Source organism: Chamaea fasciata, unplaced genomic scaffold (genome assembly GCF_029207755.1).
Source record: "Chamaea fasciata isolate MVZ Bird 193981 ecotype frontalis unplaced genomic scaffold, bChaFas1.0.hap1 SCAF_1, whole genome shotgun sequence".
Classification (NCBI taxonomy): Eukaryota; Metazoa; Chordata; class Aves; order Passeriformes; family Sylviidae; genus Chamaea; species Chamaea fasciata.
Genome location: NW_027094086.1, coordinates 115,893,650 through 115,918,826, shown reverse-complemented (window position 1 = coordinate 115,918,826; position 25,177 = coordinate 115,893,650). Strand labels below are relative to the sequence as shown.

At 36.5% G+C, this 25,177-nt stretch overlaps 1 protein-coding gene across 7 annotated transcripts in view; it reads right to left on the bottom strand.

Annotated features, from left to right (window-relative positions):
* Nucleotides 1-25,177, bottom strand: part of ZNF385D (zinc finger protein 385D) — a 413,504-nt gene that overhangs the window by 1,027 nt on the left and 387,300 nt on the right. For all 7 annotated transcript variants that reach the window (XM_066194563.1, XM_066194570.1, XM_066194578.1 and 4 more), the window contains 3 exons: nt 7,252-7,485; nt 5,121-5,299; nt 3,683-3,784 (listed from right to left, as the gene is read on the bottom strand). In XM_066194563.1, coding sequence (XP_066050660.1) covers nt 3,683-3,784; nt 5,121-5,299; nt 7,252-7,485 — 515 coding nt within the window. The remainder of the gene's footprint in view (nt 1-3,682; nt 3,785-5,120; nt 5,300-7,251; nt 7,486-25,177) is intronic.

Here is a 25,177-nt window from a genome sequence, read left to right as displayed (position 1 = left end):
TTGCAAGAAATTGCAACAACTTCAATTGTTGCAGTAGCAACAATACCCTGCTATAAATGCATATACCTTGCAACAATTAAACAAGGAAAAATTAGCTATCAATTAACAGATCTCCATCTGGACAGCTTAATGTACAACCCAGAGTAGAATGAAAATGTATCCTATTCCCTGGTCTTTCAAGATACTTTTGTTTTAATCATTAGGATGAGAGTTCTACTTAAAATTAAGATCTCCATATAGCTCCTCTTCATTTACTCCTGCTTCTAATAACAAACAAATAAACCAATCTTATCTTTCATGAGTTATGAAAATCTCTCATGTTTAATGTGTTTAAATGGGTGCTGCCCCATATAATTTTGCTGAGTCATCAGTGTCTTCAACTGTTTTTCACTAAGGTGGTGTTCATTCTTACAAGGATTGTGAAAACCTGGCAGATATTTTAAAGTAGTATTCTGCCAAACTATGATATTTCTGCTCCTGTCACTGAGGTTTCTTCTAAAAAAACAATTAAAATCATGACATGATTTTAAATTTGCGGACTACCAAATACAAATCAAAAAACCCATTCATTTAAAGTTTCCTAAAAAAGGAAAAATCCCAAACCCTGAAGTTTCTCCAAGACTGAAAATACTTACAAGAAGTCCAGTAATATTTAAGAAAATTTACATTTGGGATGCATACAAATGACCATCAGAGTAGTCTCTATAGATTTCTGCAGTTTGCAGTGGGATTTCAAGTTTCTAATCAGATGCCAGGAGCCTGAATACCTTTGCGGTCCTCTTTTTATAACTCTGAGATAAGATTACAAACTTCATTTACTAACAAAGAAAGGTTCCCATTGTCTCTGATGGACTCACGGTGGGTCTATGTCCTAACATGACCTGAGGCCTCTTGCAAAGGCCATAAACCTGAATAAGTGGTATTGAATACACAGAATATATGTACCATGCTGAGGTACATCCATACATACATCTAAGTATGGACACTTTTTACTTACAAGGAAACATAATTTCTCATTCTTGAAAGGGATTTTCAAGTAATTAACTTGTACAATATCACTCCGATATTTTCAGCTCAACAGAATCCTGGGTGAGTGAATCATCAGAGAATAAGAACAGGAATACTCTGGCATGAACCACAATTGAGTTTCATCATTACACTATCACCATATTCCAAAAGGTCTGTTGGTTCTTTACTGGCCAAATGGATAGAGGATTTTTATTTTTCCTAATGCCTATTGGCAACACTGCTGGCTTCCAGGTCTTTTAAAGCTCTGGGAGAAACACTCAGATCAAACCAAATTCTTTCATTCTCTAAATAAAGGATATAATAGACGCTAATTATAAAATTCCTAATGACGCCTATGAAAAGCAATGATTGATCTTTTCCTTGATCAGTGCTATGCTTACTTACTTAAGCTGTCTTCTTCCTTTCCTAAACATATGACTTTTTCCTCCCTCCTTACATTTTTTTAATAAATAAATACCTTTTAATAAATACCTTTTGCAGTCTTATTTAGAACAGAAAAAAAAAACCCAAACCAACCAACCAACACCACAAAACAAAACAAAAAAAACCCCCACCCAACCAAGCAAACAATCAAAACAAACAAACAAACAAGAACCAAACAAAAAAAACCCCAAAACAACCCTGAGGAAAATTAAAAAAAAGTAACCCTCAGTAAAAAGTGCTCTTTGGTCTAGAGTTCCCAGTAAAGGATGTTTTTTGTAACAGTTATTTTATTGCAGAAAGGTTGGACTATCCAATGCTTGATAACCATTTTTTCTCCAGTGCAGCATTTTATATATGCCAGACAATCATGGCTTGAAGAAATAGCAAGTAAGTCCCAACACTACAAGACTTCTTAAACTCTGAAATATCCCTGTGGGAATTCATAAAGCTTCTATCTCTGAAGCATGTAAATTTTGAACAGACAGAGAAGTACAAATGATATTGAAAACATGGTAAAAGAAGGTCTAGAAAAGCTATGGAAATGTAGCATGTTCTTTTTAAAATTTCTGTAGGAAAATTTGGTGCTGCCCATACATTTTGTGTCATGAAGAACAAAGATTCCATGTTTCTACTAAAAGGCTAAGGCTTTCTTGCCATTCTTGGAGGAATCAGTACTTCTAATGTAATTAGATAGCTTTTCAGTTAACTTATCAACATGATTCTGATTTCAAGGCAGATGCAAAACTAATAATATTTAACACATACAGTACCTTGCACCTTCATTTCTAACCTGTAATTAACTTACAGGTCAACATTACGAGGAAAGTAGCCATTATTTGTTTCATTTCCAGGACTGGTCTCTCCTTTCTTATTGAAGCCACAATTCTACTACACATATCTGTTCATTTATGGCTAGCTTTTCTCCCCTTCTTAAATCCCCTTTGCCTCTTTGATGCCCTCTAGCCTGACCTGTGTATTGTTAGCAATTGGAATTGAGGGAACAGGAAAAGGACACACTGCTGTTATTTGTCTTGAACCTTGGATGGAGTTCTCAGAAATCACCATTACATAAAATTGGTAGAGAACTGTGTGCAAAAACAACAGTGTAATAGTTGTTTTTATCCCCTGAAAAATAATGCATTTCCTAAAGAAATAATAATCCTGCCAGAAAGACTTTCCTGATTCCATATCCTACTTTACACATGACATATTTTCTATTCCTTTCAGTATAGTTTGTAGTGGACACCATGATCTTTCTTGTGGGTTACTGAGAAACCCTATGGGGCTATTTCCCTATTTAGTGAATCTACCAGAAGGGAGGACTGCTTCATTCTACAACTGAATCCTGCATGAATATGCCACTCATGAGGACTGCCCCAACAAGGACACAGTTTCTGCTGCAAGAGCTTTACTCAATGTAAAGGGAAATGGGTTTTCACAAAAGAAAAAAAAAAAAAAAAGCTCCATGTTGTGCCTGCATCAGAGAAGATGGTCAAGGCATAAGGGGCTAATCACTGTGAGGACAATGAATCAACATCCTTCCTCTGCCAGAACCATTTATAAACCCTTACAAAGCAACAAATATAACACTCATGCAGTTTAACCGATGGAGAAGATAAATGTCAGATGTTTCACTATCTCACCCATAATATAAGCTGATTCTTAACTAGTGGCAGCTTCTAAGAGGGTTTTTTATTAAAAAGTGTACCTTCTCAGCTTTCAGAGCTACTAAGATTTGTGTTTCAGATAGTTTATCCTGGGAGTTGAAAATGTAACCAGAACCATCCCGAAACAGTTGAATGAAAGAAGAGACAGGTTTTTTAAATTGTTTCACTTGCTATCTCAACAATTCTCTAAATAAGGATAGAACGAATGGTTTCTATTTTATAGAGTTTTATTTAGTTATTTCATCACTATTGTCCTTGGTGAAAACTGGAGAAGTCCTGTTTGACATCTGGAGGTTTTTTCCGTCTCTTGCTCTCTAATGACCTTTGCAACAAGCTGATTTTCTGAGGTTATTCAGAGTAGCTACAAAAGCAAGATTGTAGTAAATACCCCTTAAAGTACATTAAAAAAAAATCCCTTGGGGTTCCACTGGCTCCTTCACAAACTTGATACTCCAATGGCTTACACTATTACTCTACTTCTAAACACTTTTCCACTTTCGTTTTCTAAAAATCCTATTCATCAGGATTAAAATAAAAATAAAATGAAAAGGTGATTGGCTTACCCCTAGAGGATGTGTTCCCTTTTGGAGTTTGTTGTAAGGGCTGTATTTAGGTTTGGGTGGCTTCCCAGCAGCTCTGTCTTTGTGCCTTCTACTGCTTATGTGCTGTTAAAATATATTTGGGGGGGGGGGGGGGGGGCGGAGAAAGAAAACAAAGGGTGATAGCTCCACAACACATCACTTCAGGTTCTGCTTTACACAAGATTACTGCTCCAATACTAAAGGCTTTTACTCTACAACAGTATTATTTTGACTAATTCAATATGGAAACAGAATAGGCTCTCTTGAAATTTGAAGGATCCTTTGTGCATCACATATTGGGACTGTAATTTTCAGCAGCCCTAAGTTCAACTCCGCTTTCACTACAGTTAAATATTTTCCCACCTTCTTTAACTTCATCAGGACTTGAGTCAGGTTAAAGACAGAAGCCTTTGAAAGACTCATCCCTAACTCTATAAAGCACCCATTAAATTCAATCCACTGCTGATAGAAAGTTTTTAAAGAATATTACATACTAAAGATATTATTTGGGGAAGAATATAATGTCATAAAATTGTTTAAATCCCTAAACTGCCTGGAGATCGTTCTGGGATAGTTATATATCAAACTAAGTGACAGTGAAAAAAATGCACAAAATCCATTATTTTCTTCACAAGATCTATGAGATTCTTAGGGTATTTTTCTACACAGATTATCTTGCAGTATTAGAAGTAAGGGACCTTTTTCAGAATTGTAATTTTACTTTGATTTTCATTTTCAAAAGAATTATCACAATAAAAAGACATAGAACTGGACATTTTTTCCTGAAACCAGAGGAATGGGTATTGCTATTGTCCATGATTGAATTCATCTTCGTTCTTGTAAATTTCCTTAACAAGTATTTAATTCCAATCGGCATATGGAATTAAACTATGTGTTTTTCATAAAGCTTTGATCATCTGAAGAAAGACTGAACATAACTTAGTGTAATTGCAATTTAGAGGTCATGCTTCTCAGCTAGAGAGAAACATTGACAAAAATATTAGAAATCCTCTCCATCCCACATTTCTAAGCAGGTTACTCTATGTTCTGTGAAAGTACTGGCTGCATCCACATTCACATCTTTGCCAGAGCAAATACCATGCAGTATGAAATGGCAGAGTTTATTAGCTCAGGACAATTCTAGCAGTCTAAAGACAGTCGTAATGTGTTGCAGCTTACACTTTCTAAAACTCTTTACCAAATGTGTATAACTGAGAGCTTTTGAGAATATATATTCCATGCGAGGGAAAATCACAATCAAAACAAAATATACAGCTTGGCAGCCAAGTACAATGGACAAAACTCTAAGTTCCATTTGGACACAAACTGTTATATTGGCATTTGCTGACTTTGTTGGTACTTTACCACCATGAAAACAAAGAACAGCCCAAGATTCTCACTCTACAAGCTGGCTGAGTACCTGTTTCAGTTGTGTCTCAGAGTTTACATGCACATCACATATTTCACAGTGAAATGTTTTGTTCTGAAGGCCTGTGTTTCCTTTATTCACAGGTCCTTTGCCTTTTACGCCTGCCCGGGGAAAGGCTTTTATGGTTCCACTTCCATTCCGAGCTTCCAGCATAGTTTTGTGCTTAGTCCCTGGAGACAATAGAAATGGGAAACAGAAACAACTTTGGCAATTGCGTTGCATTCATTGTTTTATTTTCTTTTTAAAATAATATCATATGAGACTCAGCTTGGTGTCATGCGCTATCCTTGGAATAGAACAGTGTCGGTCTGTATCAGTCATACTAATGTAACAGTATTTCACACGTGATACTTAGTTACTAAATTACATACCTATAGGTACTCCACTAGAACAAAGCAGCCGCACCAGAAAGCAGTGGCACAATCAGATACCCTGATGTGAAGTTAAATGTGTGTGACTCTTCTCATTAACTCCTGCTGCTAATAAGACCTGAATTGTAGTTGCAAAAGAAAAGTAATTTAGCTATTAAAGATGTAGTTGGCTTTGATTTGTAGTCCTCCTGAACAAATTGATAAATAGTATGTCTAGGTAGCTTACAATTAAATCTGTAATCAACTAATTACTCTCCAAACCAGAAAGGGGCAGAGGTTCCTGGAAGCAACCTATGGATCATTAACGTCCTGGACAGGAACCAAAACATGTGAGAAACATTTCTGTGAGAAAAATTTACTTGCTTTTATTTTTTTTTTCTTTGTAAATAAAGGTTGGATAGAGAACACTGGTGTTCTATTGCTGCACCTTTACTCAGACTGCACAATTTCTTATGCTGAAGACTCCCACACAGGTAGTCTGTGATGATAATGGACTACTGCACACAGAACCACTGCTCCACTGCTAATTGCTGTGTATATACACAGAGACTTATAAAAAAAGAAAGAAATGTGTGTGAGCACATACAGTTTATCAGCACAGGCTGCAAAAACTTGGAAGGTTGTGTTTAAATATTCAGAATAGTGTTTTGGCTCCCAGCCTGATCAGAATATTTAGAATCTAACCCTTATATGAAGTTTAATAGTTTAAAAGGATACAGCTTGAAGATGAACTTTCACCAGTTGAAGATCTGGCATATAGTAAACAGCATTCAAAAATGATGGAATTTTGCTTTTCATGAATGCCAAGAAGTTATAATTTCTATTTTGAGTTCTACAGATATGCCAAAGTTATTTCTTTTTAAATTGTATCATAAATCCATTGATAATTTTGTTCTAGGCATATTATCACTGTCTCTACATTTCAAACCTAAGGTTCTCATTCTGTCTCTTAACCCTACTTACCCTTGATAAGAGGTAGCCCCTGACATCCAAAATCAGGAACTTTCTGTAAGATGGCTATAGGTGGTCACTGCCACCACATCAAATCCCTAGATCTTTTAACCCCACCTACCACAGACCCAACCAATAACACACTTAAAATAGTGACTGTGAATGGTGGCTCTCTACTACAGGAACTTACTGATGCCACTAGCTCTAATGACAAGAAAAAGTTTAAAACCTGAGAAAAATGGAGGTAGGAAATTACCCATTCAACTCTCATGCAGCAGCTGCTATCAGCCGATGAAAACAAAGGGAAAATATAATAATTTTAACAAGTTTATTTATTAACAGAGAATATGGAGCTAAGAACTCTTACTCCCATCATTGAACTCTGACTGACTGATGCTTCCTCTTTCAGCCTTAATTTGTTAGATTTCAAACAAAGCTAATGGCATTCATGCTGTTTGCTAGTTGGCACAAGCTAAACTATGCAAACTCTGAACACCAAAGGTAATGAAGTAGAGCTGTCATTTAGCTCAAAAAAGGTTTTGAAGCTGCAAAAGCTAAAGTGTAAGAAAATCCGCAACTTGCAATAAATTCCCTTCTTTCCCTTTTTTGAAAGCCTCTTTGCCTGTCATTTTTATACTTTAATAGTTAATGAATTCCATGTAATTGCCAGTTTTCTGCCACCTCTTTGTCCCCTGCTGCAAGAGATCTAATCTATTCAGGGGAAGATAATTGCAGTGCTCTTGAGACAGAAGGAAAAAAAAATAAAGGGAAGCAAGCAAGCAAGCAGTGCTCCATCTCACCACTGTTGTGCGCCTCCAGCTGTGAGGCAGAGTTGACAGCGACTTTGCATAGTGAACAGTAGAGCAGTCTTTTTGCTTTTTCTTCCTCAGTCTCAACAGAAGGGCAAGTGCTGCTGCTAGTGGCTGTTGTGGGGATTTTCTCCACTTTAGAGGTGATCTCAGTTGTCATAACACTGCTCTTCCGGATTTCCACGGTTGTCGTCGTTGATATTGCTGGTGTCCCTGTGTTAGCATCTGTGGGCAAAGAGAGGAGAAGGAAAGAAATTAAAACAAACAGAAAAAAAAAATTGTGTGACCTTTGGTGTTTTCTTGTTGACATCCCAATGCTGTGACAACACAGACAGGCAGATTGCTCTGGTGACGGTTTGCTAATGGGAATGAATTAAACCTGATCTTTTTCTTTGTATTTTGTGTGGTTACAAAATACAGTACTCCCATGTATTGAAAAAACATGTGTTGTCTCCTGGAGTCTCCTCACACAGAACTCATAAACTGAACAAAAAGGTCATTAAGACTGCACTGTACAACAGAAGAAAAATGCAATAAAAGAAGTCACGTAAATGACCAGCATAACAGGCAGTTAAAATTTATACACACAACTTCAGATGCATAAACAGCCATGGTAACACATAATACTTATGCTGATTGCGTATGCAAGCTAAAGTTTTAACATCTTGTACTAATGAAACTAAAATGAAAAAATTGTCCTTCATGTCTGGTAAAAAAATTTGATACTTCACTTCATTTTTCCCAACACCAAAAGAATGGAGGTAATTATAAACACACAGTACACATTGTTATCAGTTATTACATAACAATGGTACATACTAATAACACTAATTAAATATACAACATTCCATATCCGAGACCTAAACAAACTCTTATAAGATTTTCAATCTGCCTATCAATAGTATTTTTTGGAAAGACTACAAGCAAGATATTTACCTAAATCTGGAAACCTAACTCTTGCACCTTAAAACTTGTGCTTATCCTGTAGTTCTCAAATCAAAGAGAGAGAAAATACACAATGATATTGGAGTACACAATGATGTTTGGATATGGCAGTATCATGTGCTTGTTAAGTACATAGCAGGGTAGAGGACAGCATAATCCAGCAGTGAAGGCAGAGAAGAAGATAGCACGTAGGGGACATGAGAAGGAGACAAAGGACAGGAACTGTTCTGCCTTTGGAGCATTGTATTTTATTACATTAAGCCTACTGAGTCGTAGCTTTTCCATGAAAAAATCTTAGTTACTTTACTGAGATATGCCTGAAATAATGCTGAGATACTGAATTTGGATACTTTCCATCATAGCTCATTTTGGTTTCCTACATCTCTTGGTGTTAGTGATTCTCTACCTGTACTATGCTATATTTATTGCCTCCCATTAGAATAGACAAAATAGCAATTCTTACACTTATAGAGCTAAGAACGTGCTCCCATGCAGACGGGGCACAACTAACTGATACCACAGTGGTATTCTGCAGACTAGTACTGTTGAAAAACTTTGTTAATGAAGAACATTCCTAATAGCTTAGCAGGCAATATCAAACTGGAAGCAAGGCAAACACACTGAGAAACCTGATTCAAAACAATTTTAATGCATTGAAGAAACAGTTTAGAAAATTAGATGCTTTTCAGTAAAGACAGTTGCAGGAATAAACACCCAGTAGGTTTAATCTGATCTATTAACACAGAATGATGAACAACAACCCCAGTACTGCATTTGGGGAAGTCTTACTGGGGTTTTTTTTTTTATTGTTTTCTTTGTTTATTTGCTTGATTTTCAGAAAAATTTTTCAATAGCAGACTCAATGAACAGAGATCTCTTCCATCATTGTGCTATAAAACAGGTCCTCACCACACTGAAAGTGCAAAGCAAAAGATTTAGGAGATATCTTTTCCTCCTCTGATCAGCACTGGAGGCCCTGTGTCCAGCCTGGGGCAGCAATGTCAAAAAAACTCCCAAATCGCTTGCTTTGCTGTTAATCTAGAAGAAATACAAATGCAAAGCAACAAGGGAGGGTTTGTGATGGAGGGACCCAAAATAAGTTAGAGGTTTAGAAAACATGAACTGTGAATATGGAAGAAAAAGGGTGAGCACGGACAATGTTTTACAAACCTGTAGAAGGTAGCTAAAAATAAGAGAATATACTCTTCTCGCTCATCCCTCCTAGTAGAACAAGGACTATTGGATTACATCAAGAGAGACTTTGATTAGATGTGGAGAAATTCTTTCTAATATTAAAGTTAATGAAGCCTGGGAATAGCCTACCTACACAGATCCAGAAATATTTCCTACTGGGGGACTTGAAGCTGGCTGAACAAATATCTACACAAATATGATTCCCTTTCAGTCGGTGGGAATATGATCCTTTAAGCTCTACTAAGTTCTATACCGTGTATATTTTGTGATGTTTCTACCTACTCTCCCAGGAGGTTTTTAAAAATTATCATTCATAAACCCAAGAAAGCAGAATTTTGCATGTGAATATTCTAGGTATTGACAGGTATTAAAAGCACATAGCAAAAAAATAAAGTCCCACTCAAGGTCAAATCACACTTTAGTTTTCTTTTTCCGGAAAGTGAGCCTGAAGGGTGTCATATCCTGAAGCTACTGGGGGTGTAAAATATCAGAGCAGAAGGAATGGTGCTACCTTGCATCTCTTCATTTATGATTTTTTTAAAAATATAATGTTTCAAAAGAAAAAAATATTTTGAAATATTAAGCCTTTTGTTGGGAAACTGAGAAAAAAATAAAGCCTTGAAGATCTGTCCACAAAACTGTAGAGTTGACTAGTCACTCCCATTCCAGAGAATGCATTGAATGTTTGTTTTCCTTCAGTCAAAAACTGCTGCAGTGAAATTATTTTCCTCAAAAGCCTAATCCCAGCCCAAACCCTGTTGCTTTATGAGCATTAACACTGCTTTTAAGTCATCAGTTTCTACATCCTGGTATTACTGTACAGTAGTAGGCTTAGCCAATGTACTCTCTAAGTGACACGGAAGGCAAAGGGCAGTTGGCCCAGGGAGGGGAAAGGGACATTAACATTCTCTCAGGATTGATGGAATGATGGTGCTCATTCTAATCTTGCAGGAAATTAGATATGTACATCAATCACCATTGCCAGCTTTGCCGCGTAAGGATCAGTATTTAGCCCTAAGCAAAATATAGATCATAATTTCTTCGCTTTCTAAAGGAAAACCTGAGGCAACGAATGAAAGGGAAAAAAAAAGCTTAAAAACAGCAGATTTTATTCTGCTTCAAGTATCTGACCTTCTGTATCTATGCTGATCTAATTATTCACCATGTAATTATTGTAATTATTTTAAAGTAAAAACAAAATACAATCATTTATACTAGCTGTTTTGGACATTTTGAGGGTATTTCCAGATGCATGAATTAAAGCAGCTGAGTACATAAAAATTAAAAATGGTAAATTTCATCAGCATATTCTTCATCTCAAAAAATAATTAAAGTTCAGTGCATATATTCTGCATTTTTAAGAGGGGCCCTATATAAATATGCTTTATATTCTACTGATGCAAATACATTAATGACATTAAAACATAAATAGAAAGCCATCAAAGTTCACCATGTAAAAGCCATGACATGTTTAAAGATGCAAAGCTGCTCATCTTCATATAAAGTTTAGAATTTTCAGCAGAGATTAAGGATAAAACATTCTAAAAGCTGTCAAGTAAGCTTACAAAGAGGCAATTCAATTCCTTTTCACACAAGAACTTTTAACTTAACCAGCATGAGTCCCTTTGAATACATTACAGGGTTGCTGCCTGTCCACAGTTCAGTGCCCTAAATACAGGGTACAGTATTAAAGGTATAAGGGATCAAAAAAAAAACAACAAGGAAAAGCAACACCAAAAAGAAGTAGGAAGGCATTTGAGTTCATGCCTTGGAGACTGAATCAGCATTTCTGAACACTATATTATGACAGTGCCTTAAGAGCTATTTCAATTATAAATGTTCCAAAATTGAGCTGGAAATTCAGCCACAGTCAAATGGAAGATTTGTTTCTGGTGACGCAGGCTTGTAGCACTGTGCTATTTTCATACCAGTGGCCCACAGCAAATATTCATTATTGCAACTGTCACTGCTTGGCTTTGGTATAGAAGTTGATTGCTGATATTGTATGGAGCTGGACTCCAGCAGAAAAAAGTAAAAGGGGAACACTTCAGGATTCACAAGAATCCATTTGTGTTCCTGGTCTTAATATAGCAACAGAGTAAAAACTAAAAATATAAAAATATCGCATTACAACCTAATCTTGGGTACTGGCAAAATCAAAGGTCTATTTTAACAAGGGACAATGACAGATGAAAAAATATTCAGTGAGAACTGGCTTCTTTGAGTGCTACAGATACCATGGTACAAGTGGAAAACTGCATCGTGATTAAGATTCTCCTAACTAAGCAGGATTAATTTTATACCCAACTACAAGACTCATGAATTTTCTTTAGTTTGAAGAAACAGAAAATTACAACTCATGTTTTTCTTCTGAGTATGTGAAAGTCTCACTCATCAGTTCCTGCTACTAAGCCTAAGAATTTCTTATCCTGAAGCCATAAATAGACCCACAGGGAGAAATGTACTCTGACTTCAAACAAATCACAAATATTTATGAGCATGTTTTTTCTTCCACAATCTCAAGTGGCACACATTTAAAAATATCTGATTTAGCACATACTCATGCATTCTGGTCTCATTTAAATCAAACCTCGCCTTTGACATAAAAGGATTGAGCATTTGGCCCATAATGCTGTTCAGGAAATAAAATAAACAACAAAACTAACCCAAAGAAACCCAACAACTGCGCCCCTGCAGAAGGTGAAAAACAGGTTCTTTCTCGTGACAAACAGAACTTGAGATGAAATATTTCACTATATAAGACCTCTTAGTATTGCAGAACTAACTATCAGCTGGCAAGTTTATAACAAACCGATGTCAATGATCCCATATAGAACCTTGATACCGGCATCTTCAAGGCTGGGACTGGGCCTTGGTATATTATTTTCCTGACTGCTAAGAGCTGGGCTTTCAATTTCCTTGGGCTGCTTTGAAAATCCCATTTTCCATGACTTCTGTGGTAATTACATTTGAAGATAAGGTTTAATTCCTTTAGAATCTATAAATATAATAGTGGAGTATACCAAAACGAAAGTACCATCCCCCCAAAAAATGACGGCTGACAGATATTTTCATGCTTAGCTGATTTTCTGTTCTCATATAGTGAAACTTAAGCATGTGTGCTACCACATCAATTGCCTCCAGCACTTAAACGAAACACTGTGAGGAACTTTGACTCAAACATACCAACTTCTTATCTTTCATATGTGCAGAATACAAACTTGTATATTTGGTGGTTGGTGGATGTATGGCCCTTTACAACATATTGTACAAAAAATTCTTTTGGTATCGTATCAAAAACCCAGTCATTAGACTTAGTTTTACATTCAAAACCTGGATTCAATCTATTTATTACAGACATATCCTTCCCATAATGGATATGTTTACTAGGAGAGATAGAAGGAGAGATAGAAGTATATTTTTAGAACTTAGAAGGACCCATATAAATTTTCTCTAAGAAAAAATGATTACATCATGATTTAGAGACATAAGTACCAAACATCACAGAATTTTTTGGGCATAAAAGACTAAAATATCTGATTGACAGCTTTGCAATTCATCACTTCATGGTCACCTTCAATGGCACAATATGAAATATTGGAAACCATGGTATTCACCTGATCTTCTACAGGATGGATACTCATTACTATGCCATAATGGAAGAGTCAAGAGTTCTGAAGTAATAAACAAAGTTTTGTGTGACCAACCAGGAACAGTAGTTGAAAATTTTTGATGAGCTGTCTTTTTTTGAACTTTTTTTTTTTAACTGTTTTTTTAAACAGCTGTTTAACTGTTTTGTCTCCCTTTCCTTGTAACTTCCCTGGCTTGTCAGTACTTTCTTGGTCAAGTTCCTTGTTAAATTTCTTTTTCTTGGTGTCTATCAAAATTACTTTTAATATCCAGAAAGTGAGGGTCTGAACATGCCTAAGATATTGCCCAAGATTTTGCTCAAATGTACCAAACAAGAATTACTGAGAAACTGGAGGACTGCAAAGTTTCCCAGAACAAGCATGAAAGGCAAATACCAGGAATTTTCTTGGATTGTAACTGGAGAAGCAATGACCTCAGTATTTTGACCAGTCCCTGCTTTTTAACACCTAAATAAATCACATTATACACAGTGTTCATCACCCAGAAACAGAAGATGAAGAAACAACTGGCTACACAGAAAGTGACTTCATTTTACTGTTGCCTCTTCTCCTTGCTTCCCAGTGACATGCCTTGGTGGTGATTTGATGGCAGGGAGAAAGGAAGCAGGATGTTTGGTGACAAAAGGCGTCCAAAGATAAAGACATGATGTAAAGGAAGCAGCAAACTTCATGTATTTGAGCTTTGAATATTTTCCTTCAGTTAAACTCAATTCTATCAAGTCCTCGGATGACCTCCTTCATTAATTAGGAGTACAAAATTTTCTAATGAAATGATACTTAATTTTTACCAGCAGTTCTCTTGGTTTAAAGCACAGTTCATTAATCTGGAACAGGATGAATCACAGAGGGACAACTGCATTCCTGTTGAGGTTAATTGAACAGAGCTGGCAGCAACAGCAACAGCTGGGGGGTGAAAGGCCTGTGGAAAGCGAAGGAAGTAAGAAGGAAAATGTCACACCATGCCTGAATTTTGGGTTCTTAGGCAAATGTAGCTGACAAAAACATGACTGGAAGGTAAGGAAATGATGAGGAGAAACCATTTATTTTTCAGGTCATTTAAGGGATGCTTGGTGATGACTTGAGTTTGGAGACTGAGCTGTCCTTATGATTGTGCAGATTTTTTCCTCAGCCAGGCAGAAGATCACCTTTCACCAGCTATGAGTGAAAGGGTTCCCATGCAAGGAGTTGCTGGCTGAAATTACTCTCACAGTTTAATTAATGGGAACTCTGTAGTGAAAATTTGATTTGAAACCAGGACAAAGTGTTTGTTTAAGAGGTGGAGCTCACACTCCAAAGCAAAGAGGATTTTTGCGTGCTTGAGGCTATGCTGACAAACTGCCACCAGTTTTACATCTGCATACATCTCAGTATGCATTTCCCAACTTTAAAGTGAAAGCAAACATAATAAAAAAAATACGGCTAATCTTAGTGCATGAGTAGAAATTGAGCATCAGTTGAGTAAAAACCAAAGAACTGAAAAAACTGAAAAAGCTAAAAGCTCAACAAGGAAAAGGTTTTGTAAGATATACTACGGTAAAATGAATTTGCCTTGAATGTCTCTTTCTGGAGGCAAACATGTGCACAGCAATCCCCATCTGTATTATCATCCTCTCTGCTCCTCCAAAGCAGGTCAGGAACTGCCTGTTGCTCCTTGGCTTGTATTGAACACCAGACTGCCCAGGGATATCTGGGTGATTCAGCTTAATCCAGAAGTCATCCAGAGACAGCTACAGCAGTGGAAAGGGATGATTGCATTCCTGTCTCCAGGAACATCCTTGGCACTGTGTGAATCACTAGCACAGCCAGTAATCCAAAATAATGTTTAAAAATAGGGCCTGCATCAGTGCCGAGGTCCAGGTGGCACGAGTTATACCCAGTCAGTACTGGAGACAGTATTTCCCCAAGGAGAATTCAGGGAGAAACTTTTCTCTGTGTCAGTAACAGCAAGGGCTTCAAAGTGTTACTTTACTACTCTAAAATTCACTAGAGCTTTAACTCACACCGTGTACCTGGGAGAGGATTATTGCTCTTACCAAGGTCAGTAAGTAACTATGATTTAATTTCTGACTGCTGCTCCTGCTTCCCCACACACCTACCATGCAGACATGGAAGGAAGCAGCAGACAAGCTGTTTTTTCACTTTGCACTGTCAGCTGTAGTGAAGGAAGTGAGCTTTGAAAGTGCCTCTCCTAAACTCCCCTTCTCTTTAACAGAGACAGAGAAGGCACAGTCTGGACTATACACTGCTGGAAACTGAGATGTATTTTTCACAAAATAACTAGGCTGGCAAAGCCTATTTAAAACTTGATATCCTAAACAATTTACAGTGGAATCTCTCCCCAGAAATCTGTCACCAAAAACAAAGAAGCATGGAGAAGTATTAATGACCAGCAGAAGAAGAGAAAATACATTGCTTTCATTAATTAAATGGAACAAGGAAAGAATAAGTGAACTGCACTGCAGATTGCAAAGGATTGCTCTCCATTTTAAGCAGGTAGTTGTTTTTTTTTTTTTTTTTTTTTTTGCATTTTAAGCGAGTTGAATGTCTTCTTTAAAAGCTCCATCTAAGCACTAAGTTTCAAAACAGATTTATAGTCACAGAATCCCTAGAAGTAAATTAAAGTAACTGGAATATAACTCAGAATTTCTAAAGTCTGACTTCTGATTGCTCTTGTAAGTGCAATACCTCATGGCATTCCTCTGTCTCAAATCCAGGAATAATTAAAGCTATTCCCTTTACAGCAGCTTACTTCCTTTACTGGAGAGCACTGAACTAGGAAATCTGATTTTGGCAACAAATGAAGTTGTGTCTAACATAGGAATTGTCACTTGGAGTACCAGCATCACAACTGTATAACTTTCCTCAGTGGAGAGAAGGCAGGGAGCACAGTGAGCAGACATTTTTTCTGACATCTGTCTTGTAGCGCATCATAAGTAGAGCCTGTAGGGGATGTGTTCCACAGACTGAGCAGCAGTGACTTTCTTTACAAAACACCTGCTCTTCCTTAAGTAGCTGAGATACTGGATGCCCACATTTGGAACAATGAAATTCACAAGAAATTGAGAAGAGAACAGTACAGGAGATGGTAGTATTACTACCATTCCTTAATCTTTGGAGTAAATAATAATTTTGATTTTCCTGGTATCCCATTAAGATTTTTATTAGTCTTTTTCAATCCAAAGTTCTACAAGGAATTTTTCCCTTGACTGATCACATATGGTTGATAACATATTCTGTAAATTGACAAGAGAACTCTTACTACAAGAGTAGCATCCCATTGAGTGCCAGGGAAAAGAAAACCTTTTGCAATTTTCAGAGTCTCTGGAAGGATCTTTTACTATTCACAGCTGCAGTTACTATGACCATCTATTTAACTTGTTCTTACATCTCCACTAAGGTCCTTAATCTAAAATAAGTTATTTTACTACTACCTGCATGCCCTCTGCTCCTGTCCTCCAACCCACCACAGGTCGCTTCAGGGTAAGGACTGAAACAAAGAGTTTATGAAACACCCTGTGTCATCATTACAGTTAAAAAACATTGAATGATGTTTACAGAGGGTTTCACAGACAATACAGACCACAATTTCTAAACAACTCATTGTCATCACAGTTCTTGGTATAATTTACAGGGTTTGGGTTGCTTTTTCTTACTTTTTAATAAAACACTTATTTTGTGCAACAGGAGCCATCTAAGTTGCTTCTCATATGTCAGTCTTTCCTCTGCCCTCAGGCAGACTGCTACCAACTGAACTATTAGTCTAGTTACATTAGCTGGCAGAAGAAACATATTTAGTAAACCACAGTAAGGCTGGATAAATGGTCCTGGGATAAGGCAAAGACAAACAGAAACTTGTCTACTTCAACAGTTTAATGAGTTCCCTTTCATCAAATGTTGTCTTTGTCAGAAGGGACTGAATCAACCTTTTTTGTCTCTTTCAGTAGTGTTCCCTGACACCATCCACACATATCCAGCAGAGAGGTTATTAGTGCTTTGCTGTTTGGGGTGTTTATCTAGTCAATATGATAATTTTATTAGGCAAGATTTCCACAGAAGCAAAATGCACGAAATTATGTTTTCCTAGCCCAAAGCTGTTCTCATGAATTATATAAAGCCTTATGCACACAAAAGAGGAGTAAAAATCAAAAAAGTATCTCCTTGTGGCATCATTCATAGATATCACTCCTACTTTCAAAGCTTACAGAATCAAATATATTATTTGATTTAATTTAACCAATTACACAGAAAAAATGATGGGTTTGTATTTTCAGACATAAAGCTAGCAGAATAGGCTTTAAAGAAAATGACTGCTCCTAGTTTGCAGTGACAGTAGAAGAGAGTAGCTGCATATTAATGGTAATTAGTATCAAAATGGCAGCGCAATGCTAGTTGTAGCAAACATTTGAAAGTTCTAGATGAGGTATCTCATTCTTGCTCTGTTTTGGCTTTTTCTTATATATCCTCTTGTAAGACTGATATTAAATGCCTATGTTACCTGGAAAACTAGTAGTGATATACATTAATGCTCATAATGACATAGTTAATTTGTCTGAAGGTTTGGTCCAATACTTGTAGAGGCAGAAGTTCTGTTGTGTTGAGTGAAGGTAACTACATTGTAAATGTGGGGCTCTTAGGCAATTAGTCATAGGCAAAGTGAGAGCTTCAATCTGTTCAGAACAAATATCAGGGAGGGATATTTGAAGAAAGCAATCCTAAGAAACAGGAGCGGGACTGATAATAATTGCAAACTCTGCTAGTTCTGTTCAATTTTTTTTTTTACCCAAGCAGGAAAGGGTATTAATGACCATAATTACAGCTTTGATTAATTTATTTGGTAAACCCAAATTGTCATTCTCTTCATGTGCCACATTTTTCTTTGTATGCAGTTCTTTCCCTAACAACATAGCACTGTAGCAACAAAAAAGGTTTCAGCTTCCTTTCTAAATGCGGCAGTAAATACTACACCACTTAAAAGATCATACCCCAACTTCCTCTGTTATTTTTTTTACCTTCCTTGTATATGATAGTTATTCAAACATCACTAGATCTGACATCATGCAGACCCAGCATTATCTGTTAGAAAAGAGAAAGAGAGAAAATAGAAGTTCTCTTTATCAGGGTAATATATTATTTTGCTAGTTCCTTATTTTTCATTGGCATATCTTTCTCCCATGTACACTGTAATGGAGAAAAAAGTATGAATAAGAGTTCAAGAAAGCACCAATAAAACCCCAGATATTTGAAAACTGCCCTTATTTATAGCTATTTTATGAATAACTGTATGTATTTTTCCTATTCATGTTTACACAGTGTCTAGGTGAATAGGTGCAATCCACCTGCCTCAACAAGCTTTAGGCATATAAATATTTGTTAATGAGCATGTAAATTTGAAGGATTACACAAGTTCAAACAATCATCACTCCACAGCCACACCTTCACTCAGTTTAGCATTGTGACTTTTCTTTAAAACCCATTTTTCCCTCATAAAAAAAAAAGTATTTTTAGCACTTCTATTATGACATCAGGTCTTATGTCAAGAAATCCAGTTCAAAGCCTTACTGAAGAGCAGAATACACAGAGAACAGGGAAAAATATTAGCAACTGGATAATACAATTAAAAACAATAATCCAGAATAATTCTGTGTAAAGTCTGAGGGATTACCAGAAGGATGGGGTTATTTATGATGTAGAGTGCATTTTACCACCACTTGCTTACTCCTACTTAGTATGTTACAAATAATTTAAAAAATGCAATAGGTGTTTCAAAATTTTCAGAGGAAATCAGCTGCACTTAAAACAAAAAAGGGATTTGGATGAAAAATATGGAATCAAGGGCTTAGTTTTTTATATTAGCTCTCAAAAACCTTAGTTAAAAGTTGCAGTATGACTGCATTAGTAAAATAACAGCAGCTGTAACAACAAATTTCTGAACACCCTCCAGCTTCTGCAATATCCAATACAAGGACATTTAAGCATCTCTTTAGCACTGATACAGTATATTAGGTGTGTTCTTGAGCTCTTAAGGTTGCTACCATTGCATACAGACAAAATTACAAATAGATTTACTTAGGATCACTTTGCATCACACAGTATTTTTAAAGCCTTAGCAGAGGTTATGAAATACAACAGCACCTTTGAGACAATTCCAGTGTTTTAATTTATTAAAACAATAAATGATTAATTTGTAATGCAAAGAATTTGGCCAACACTTGCACAACAAGTTTCCTTACATAATGCTTGTACAGTAGTCATTTGGCAGGCAGGTAGGGAGCTTGCTTACCTTTGCTTCAGAAAACCTGCATCACTTGGGACCTTTGTGACCTTGTAAACCAATCGATTATTGTGGAAATTCACCTACAGCCTTAGGAGATACAGGTATAAAGACTCAGATTTTGTTTGTTTGTTTGTTTTTGTGGGGGTTTTTTGTTGTTGTTTTGTTTGGCTTGGTTTTTGTTTTTTTTTTTTTTGTGAGTGGGAGAGAAAGACTGCAAGTTGATCAAAAAAGACAATATTGGTTCCTCGCTCTCAAAGCCCCTGAGCTGTGGACCAAGTGAATCTATAGATCAACACATCCCTTAACCCACGACCATGAGAAAAATGCATATGCTTGTACAGCTCTAAGATTTTTGTGAAACGGAAAACAAGAAGGTGGGAAAATGCTCAAAGCAACAGCTCCAGGCTTCCACTACCATACAAGCATTTGCAAAAACCTTGCAGGCTCGCCCTTCTCCAAAGAGCTACACATTGTCTCCTCTCCCTCACAAAGTATAATCATACCAGTGCAACCCAAATATACTGTATTTACAATATACAGAACTAAAACAAAAGATGTACCAGTAATTTGGAAAATTTAAGGGATTTGAGGCATTTGGCTTCAAAATAAGCCTCCATCAGTTTTCCCAGAAAGCTACTTTACTGTGCTTCCCAAGTCTGTTTACTGTACAGCATGCAGATATCTGATACCTTGCATGTCCAGGTGAAACCAAGATTTTTAAAGACTGTGCTTTGTTCATAAACATATAGAACAGAAAACACCTCTACCTGTCAATCCCATGGCAGGAAATAACTCTGGACAAACACTTTAATTTTCACTTCTCCTAAAATGAATTGTGCTGACAAGAGATGATGATCAGGGTAGACAAGATAACTTGTTCAGTGCAGAAAGTGTGTTTTGTATCATCAATAAAATTCTGCAGACACAGAGAGTCCATAAGTCAACCATAAACAGCACAACTCAGAGGTGACATGAAATGCTCCAAAACTATGTTTTTAGAAACTTGTTCTCATTGTTTCCAGACATTTTTCATAAGAAATTCAGGTGAAGATTCAGCAGGTAAACAATGTGGCAATCTAGACACAATACCCATCAAAAAATCCCCAAATCCCTTCACTCCTTCTATCCTTAGTTCACACATGTTTGTAAAGTAGGATAGAGATTGTATTTCAACACTTCAAACACTACAGCATGCACCTTTGAGATGTTACAAAATCCTTAGAAAAACAGTACAAAGAAGATCAGATTTCCCAATTTCACATGCTAGCCTAAAATGTCATTGAGGAAGAGTAGAGCTGCCATTAGCTATGAGAGCAAAGCATTCAGTCCTTTTTAATATAAGCATACCTCAAAGGTAAAAAAAATATTTATAAATATAGCCTAAAAAGGTGAAGGCCTAAGGACCAGGTATAAGTTGCTAACCACCTGCACTTGCACAGGCAGCTTGAAACTAAGTAGGGTTGAAAAGTCAAAATGGAACCATTAAAGCAAACAACCAGCATTTCTACCTTTCTTTCTAGCTGTAATTTTAATATTTATTGTCTTAAGGGAAATAAATTCATGGGGTTAAGGGTTTTTTTCCCTAAACAATTTTTTATATATTTTTATGTGCCCTTTTATGTCCTGTCTGACTACTTTTCTACTTACGGAAAACCCAATAAAAAATCCTCATATAATAAGCAAGTAACCAACCACTTAAAGTTCACTTACTGTCCATTTCAATAAGTAATCTTCTCCATTGTCTTCATTAGGCTGTAACCTCTTATACTTCATTAACAACAGAATTTAGGGATGCCAGAAAAGATGATCTGGAGTAAAATACCTTCTAGTCTGTGCTCTTTCACCATCTAAAGACACAGCCCACAATATTCGACATTCCAGCCGACATTAGTTAAGATTGTCACTGTACACGGGATTTCTTCTAACGTGCTGTCCTAGATGAAATCTCAGAGAACTCGCTCAGCCTTAGGAAAATTGTGAATACTGATTTCAGCCTTCCAACTTGTTCAATTAAATAGTTCGCATTACAGTTTACATTTCTAGCTTCATTGCAAGATTGTGAATGAAACTTTTCACTCTGAGGAAGGAGTCACAGCTTTAAATCATTCAGTGCATGGACTCGAGAGCTACCAAGTAGGTTTTTCTAACATGATAATCACAACTTTCTCAACTGATCAACGATCTCTCTGCAGACTGAAGTTTTTCACTAATTCCACAAAACTAAATATTATTGGACTGGAAAGCATCCATGTTTGGTAACATCTTTCTTTTTGTAACTTTGGGCTGTAACAGCTGTTTCAAATGTCAGCAGATAGGGCAAAATTAAAAAGGATAGACAGTGTGGACAAGGGAATTGCAGATCTAACCTATCTGTGCCTAATGCCAAGAAATCTGCAGATGGATAGCTGTTTATCAATTCTTTCATATAAATTTATTAATACTTTTAATCAGTCCAAATATGCATCAGCCACAGTGCCAAATGAGATGAGTCTAATAAAGCAATCCTCTTTGCTCTACAGGGATACTGAAAAAATGTCACATAACAATTGACATCCCAGGAAGAGCAAGTTTTAGCAAAATATTCAGGTAATTGGTGGTTTAAAAAAATATCTTTGAAATTAATTTTCTATGTAGAGGACACCCATCTAGAATATTTCTCTCAAAGACATGGTTTACAAACAAAAAGACCCAGGCTTCTCATTTCATTGCATAAGTGAAAGTCTTTTCTGGTGACTATAACATACCTCTGGCTGTCAAGTTATCCTCTGAACGCATTTCATGATCACTAAAACTAGACAAGTGTTTTTGTGATCTCACTTTTTCTCATGTAGCATGATATGTTGCTGCAGTGATTCTGCTAAGTTTGCCACTGGTAACACTGGTCTAAGACATGACATAATCAATTTCTCTCCAAAGTATCACCAGGAGTGCTTGCACTCCCAAATCACTACAGGCTGTGTTTGCAGCATGGAGTTACTGGTTACTCTGCCACTCTGTCCAAATGCAGGTTAAGGCCACAAAAGATAACTTTTCTGTAAGTAGCACCCAAAAATGGAAGATTGTTCTTGCAACAGCAGGTCTATGTAAAAGTCTTAAAAAGGAGATTTTGCCAAAGATCCCTTCCTCAGAAATAGTGCATTTTTGTCTCTTCATATACTTCTGAATGTCAGATTATAATTACTGGAACTAACCAGTTGAATTTAAGAGAGTATGACAATACCCTTAGGCCTAAATTGTGGCCAGCCTCTTCTTAAATATAATATCTCATACCTGTTAGTATAACCTATTTTTACATGTGGAGTTTTTCTCCAAAACAAATACTTCAACAATATTATTTTTAAAAACAAAAAACAAAACAAAAAACCCAAACCAAAGCAAAAAAACCCAAAAAAACCCAAAAACAAACAAACAAAAAAACACCACCCCAGCATCCAGACAACAACAACAACAAAAAAAAATCTGCATGCATGATGGAGGGGAACAAATGGTAAATATTCTTTTGGTGTTTCAAGCTTTCAAGAGGTAGTATTTGCAGAAGATACAGTAAATCTAATGAGTTTGGAAATTACAAAAACTATCTCAGCAATGCTCTTATAAACTGGAAACATATTTAGTTCAAAAGTTTATCTAATCAGCCTTTAATAAAATTCCATTACTCTTGTCTAGATATACACTGCTTCTTTCCCCTTTGAACTTTAAGGCCTCTAATGCTTTTTTCCCTTCAGATTCTCTTCTTTTTCTCCACTCTAAAGGCTCACAGTAATTCACTGGCTGCTGCTTTATGACCAAAGTCCTGCACTGCACTGGCTTGTATCAGCAGTTGCTGTTAAATCATCTGTCAAATTTGCAAAATTCTCACTCAATTTACCCTGAATTTCAGACTTGCACTTTTTTGTCCGTAAGTCTCTTCATGTTGTTTACACAAGGGTTCTGCTGGGACCAATGGCCAACCAGCTTGAGCTTCATGCACAGATGATCCTGTAAAATCAAGTGCCTCTCCACTAGGAAAAAGGGAACAGAGGAAAATGCTAGGTTGATTTTTTTTTTTTGTACTGGGTTGCATAAACCATTGATTCATGCATGAAGTAGACAACTTTGTATTTGGAATATCAAACTGGAAAGCCAATAGTTCAACTTATTGCACAGATATCTTATAAATTCATTCATTACTGTGAAATGTCTGCCTTGGAAATAATTTTATCACTTTTCACATGTGGAACACAAATTGGCTAGCATGAGTACTATGCTAATTTCTATGAAAAATCTTTCAATACTTCAGATCAGATAACGATAATAAAATCTAGAAAATTCTGCTTATGGAATTTCAGCCAAAAATGATGGGTTTTAATGCAACTTCTACCCCAAACCAGAATGTCTAGAGAGTCAAAGAGATATTCTGGAAACTACTTTTATAAGTTATGGCAGCTATACATGAGGTCTCTTACATGTTTGGAACAGACCTCTATAGAATTATAGGAATACAAGGGTGCTTTGAGTCAGAGATTTTGTCACCCACATGAGAAGAAAAGAAGAGTTGTGTAATCACTCTTAAATCACGTAACCAGTATGTTACCCAAGAAGTACGTTCTTGCTTTAAGAGGTGGCTGAAAGCTGAAAATCTTTCATAATTTTCTCAGTTTGTTCTCTCTCTCCCTTCAAACATCTGGACTGAAATCCAGATCTGTCAGACCAAATCAATTCTATGAAATTCAAGGTGAAAAGCCTTAGGTTTGGTTTGTGATTACTATGAGTTCTGAACATAAATCTTTCAGAATAGTTCACAGAAAAATTGATTAGCTACAAATTCACTTTAGTAAATCCCCGTGACAAAGAGCTCTATTGGTCCTTAGCAACAAGCCATTTGTTTTTAGAGTGCCCACTCCAGCTGCACAATCCAGGATGCTGCATTATTTTACACATAGTTAAGCACAGACATGTGTATGCCCACACATCTTCATGTCTTAATATTACAGAAAAATTTTTACTGCCTCCCCAGTGCAGTTTGCTCTGCAAGGGAGACAGTTTTGAACAACTGAGAGTGATTTTCACCTCCACTTTTAGCATTTTGAACATGTAGTGTGTTGATGCTAAACCCTCTGTAAAAAAAAAAACGTGATAGCAAATTGTATACAGTAGCTCCATTTGTGAATCTGTCTGTCAGGGTCACACCTCACTGCCTAGTCTGTGAAATATTAAATTGTTTACCTGCATGAAGAAAATACCATTTGTTGTTATTTTAAATAAGTATTTTTATCTGGTTTTATATTAATGGAGTCACTTGCCAGTTTTCCTCTCTAACTCACTGTTCTTTGAGCACCCTTATCCACATGCATGACTGCAAAAATTAACTCTTCTATACTTGACTACCTGAAACCTGTTAAACACAATTAGGAAAAAGGTTCAAACTGGTTAATAGCAGGAGTAGTAATACCCACAACATTTATTTCCTGATGTTTTTAGAATGAAGTATTGGCTATGATACTGCAACTGTAAATAAAACTAACACAGGTATAGCGCAGTTTGCAACATCAGCCTCTTTCTGTACCAGCTGTTGAACAAAGTGGTTTCATTGTTTTTTTTCTTCCCAGTGCTCCATCAGTGGTGAGTCATTTCAACTTTCAATGACAGAGGGATCTCATTTTAAGGGACATGCACAGTAGACTTTGTGGACATCAAGTTTCTTGACAGAATTGCATCAAACCTACTTTCTGTAAGATTTCCTTGTTGTTGTTGTTATTGTTGTTGAGAGTTGGTGGCCAACAGAGGGGTTACTCATGATTGAAGAACAAAATCTGGGTTCTGTGATTGTGTACCTATACACAAATTTTATGAAGTCTAAATAAACATATCTAAA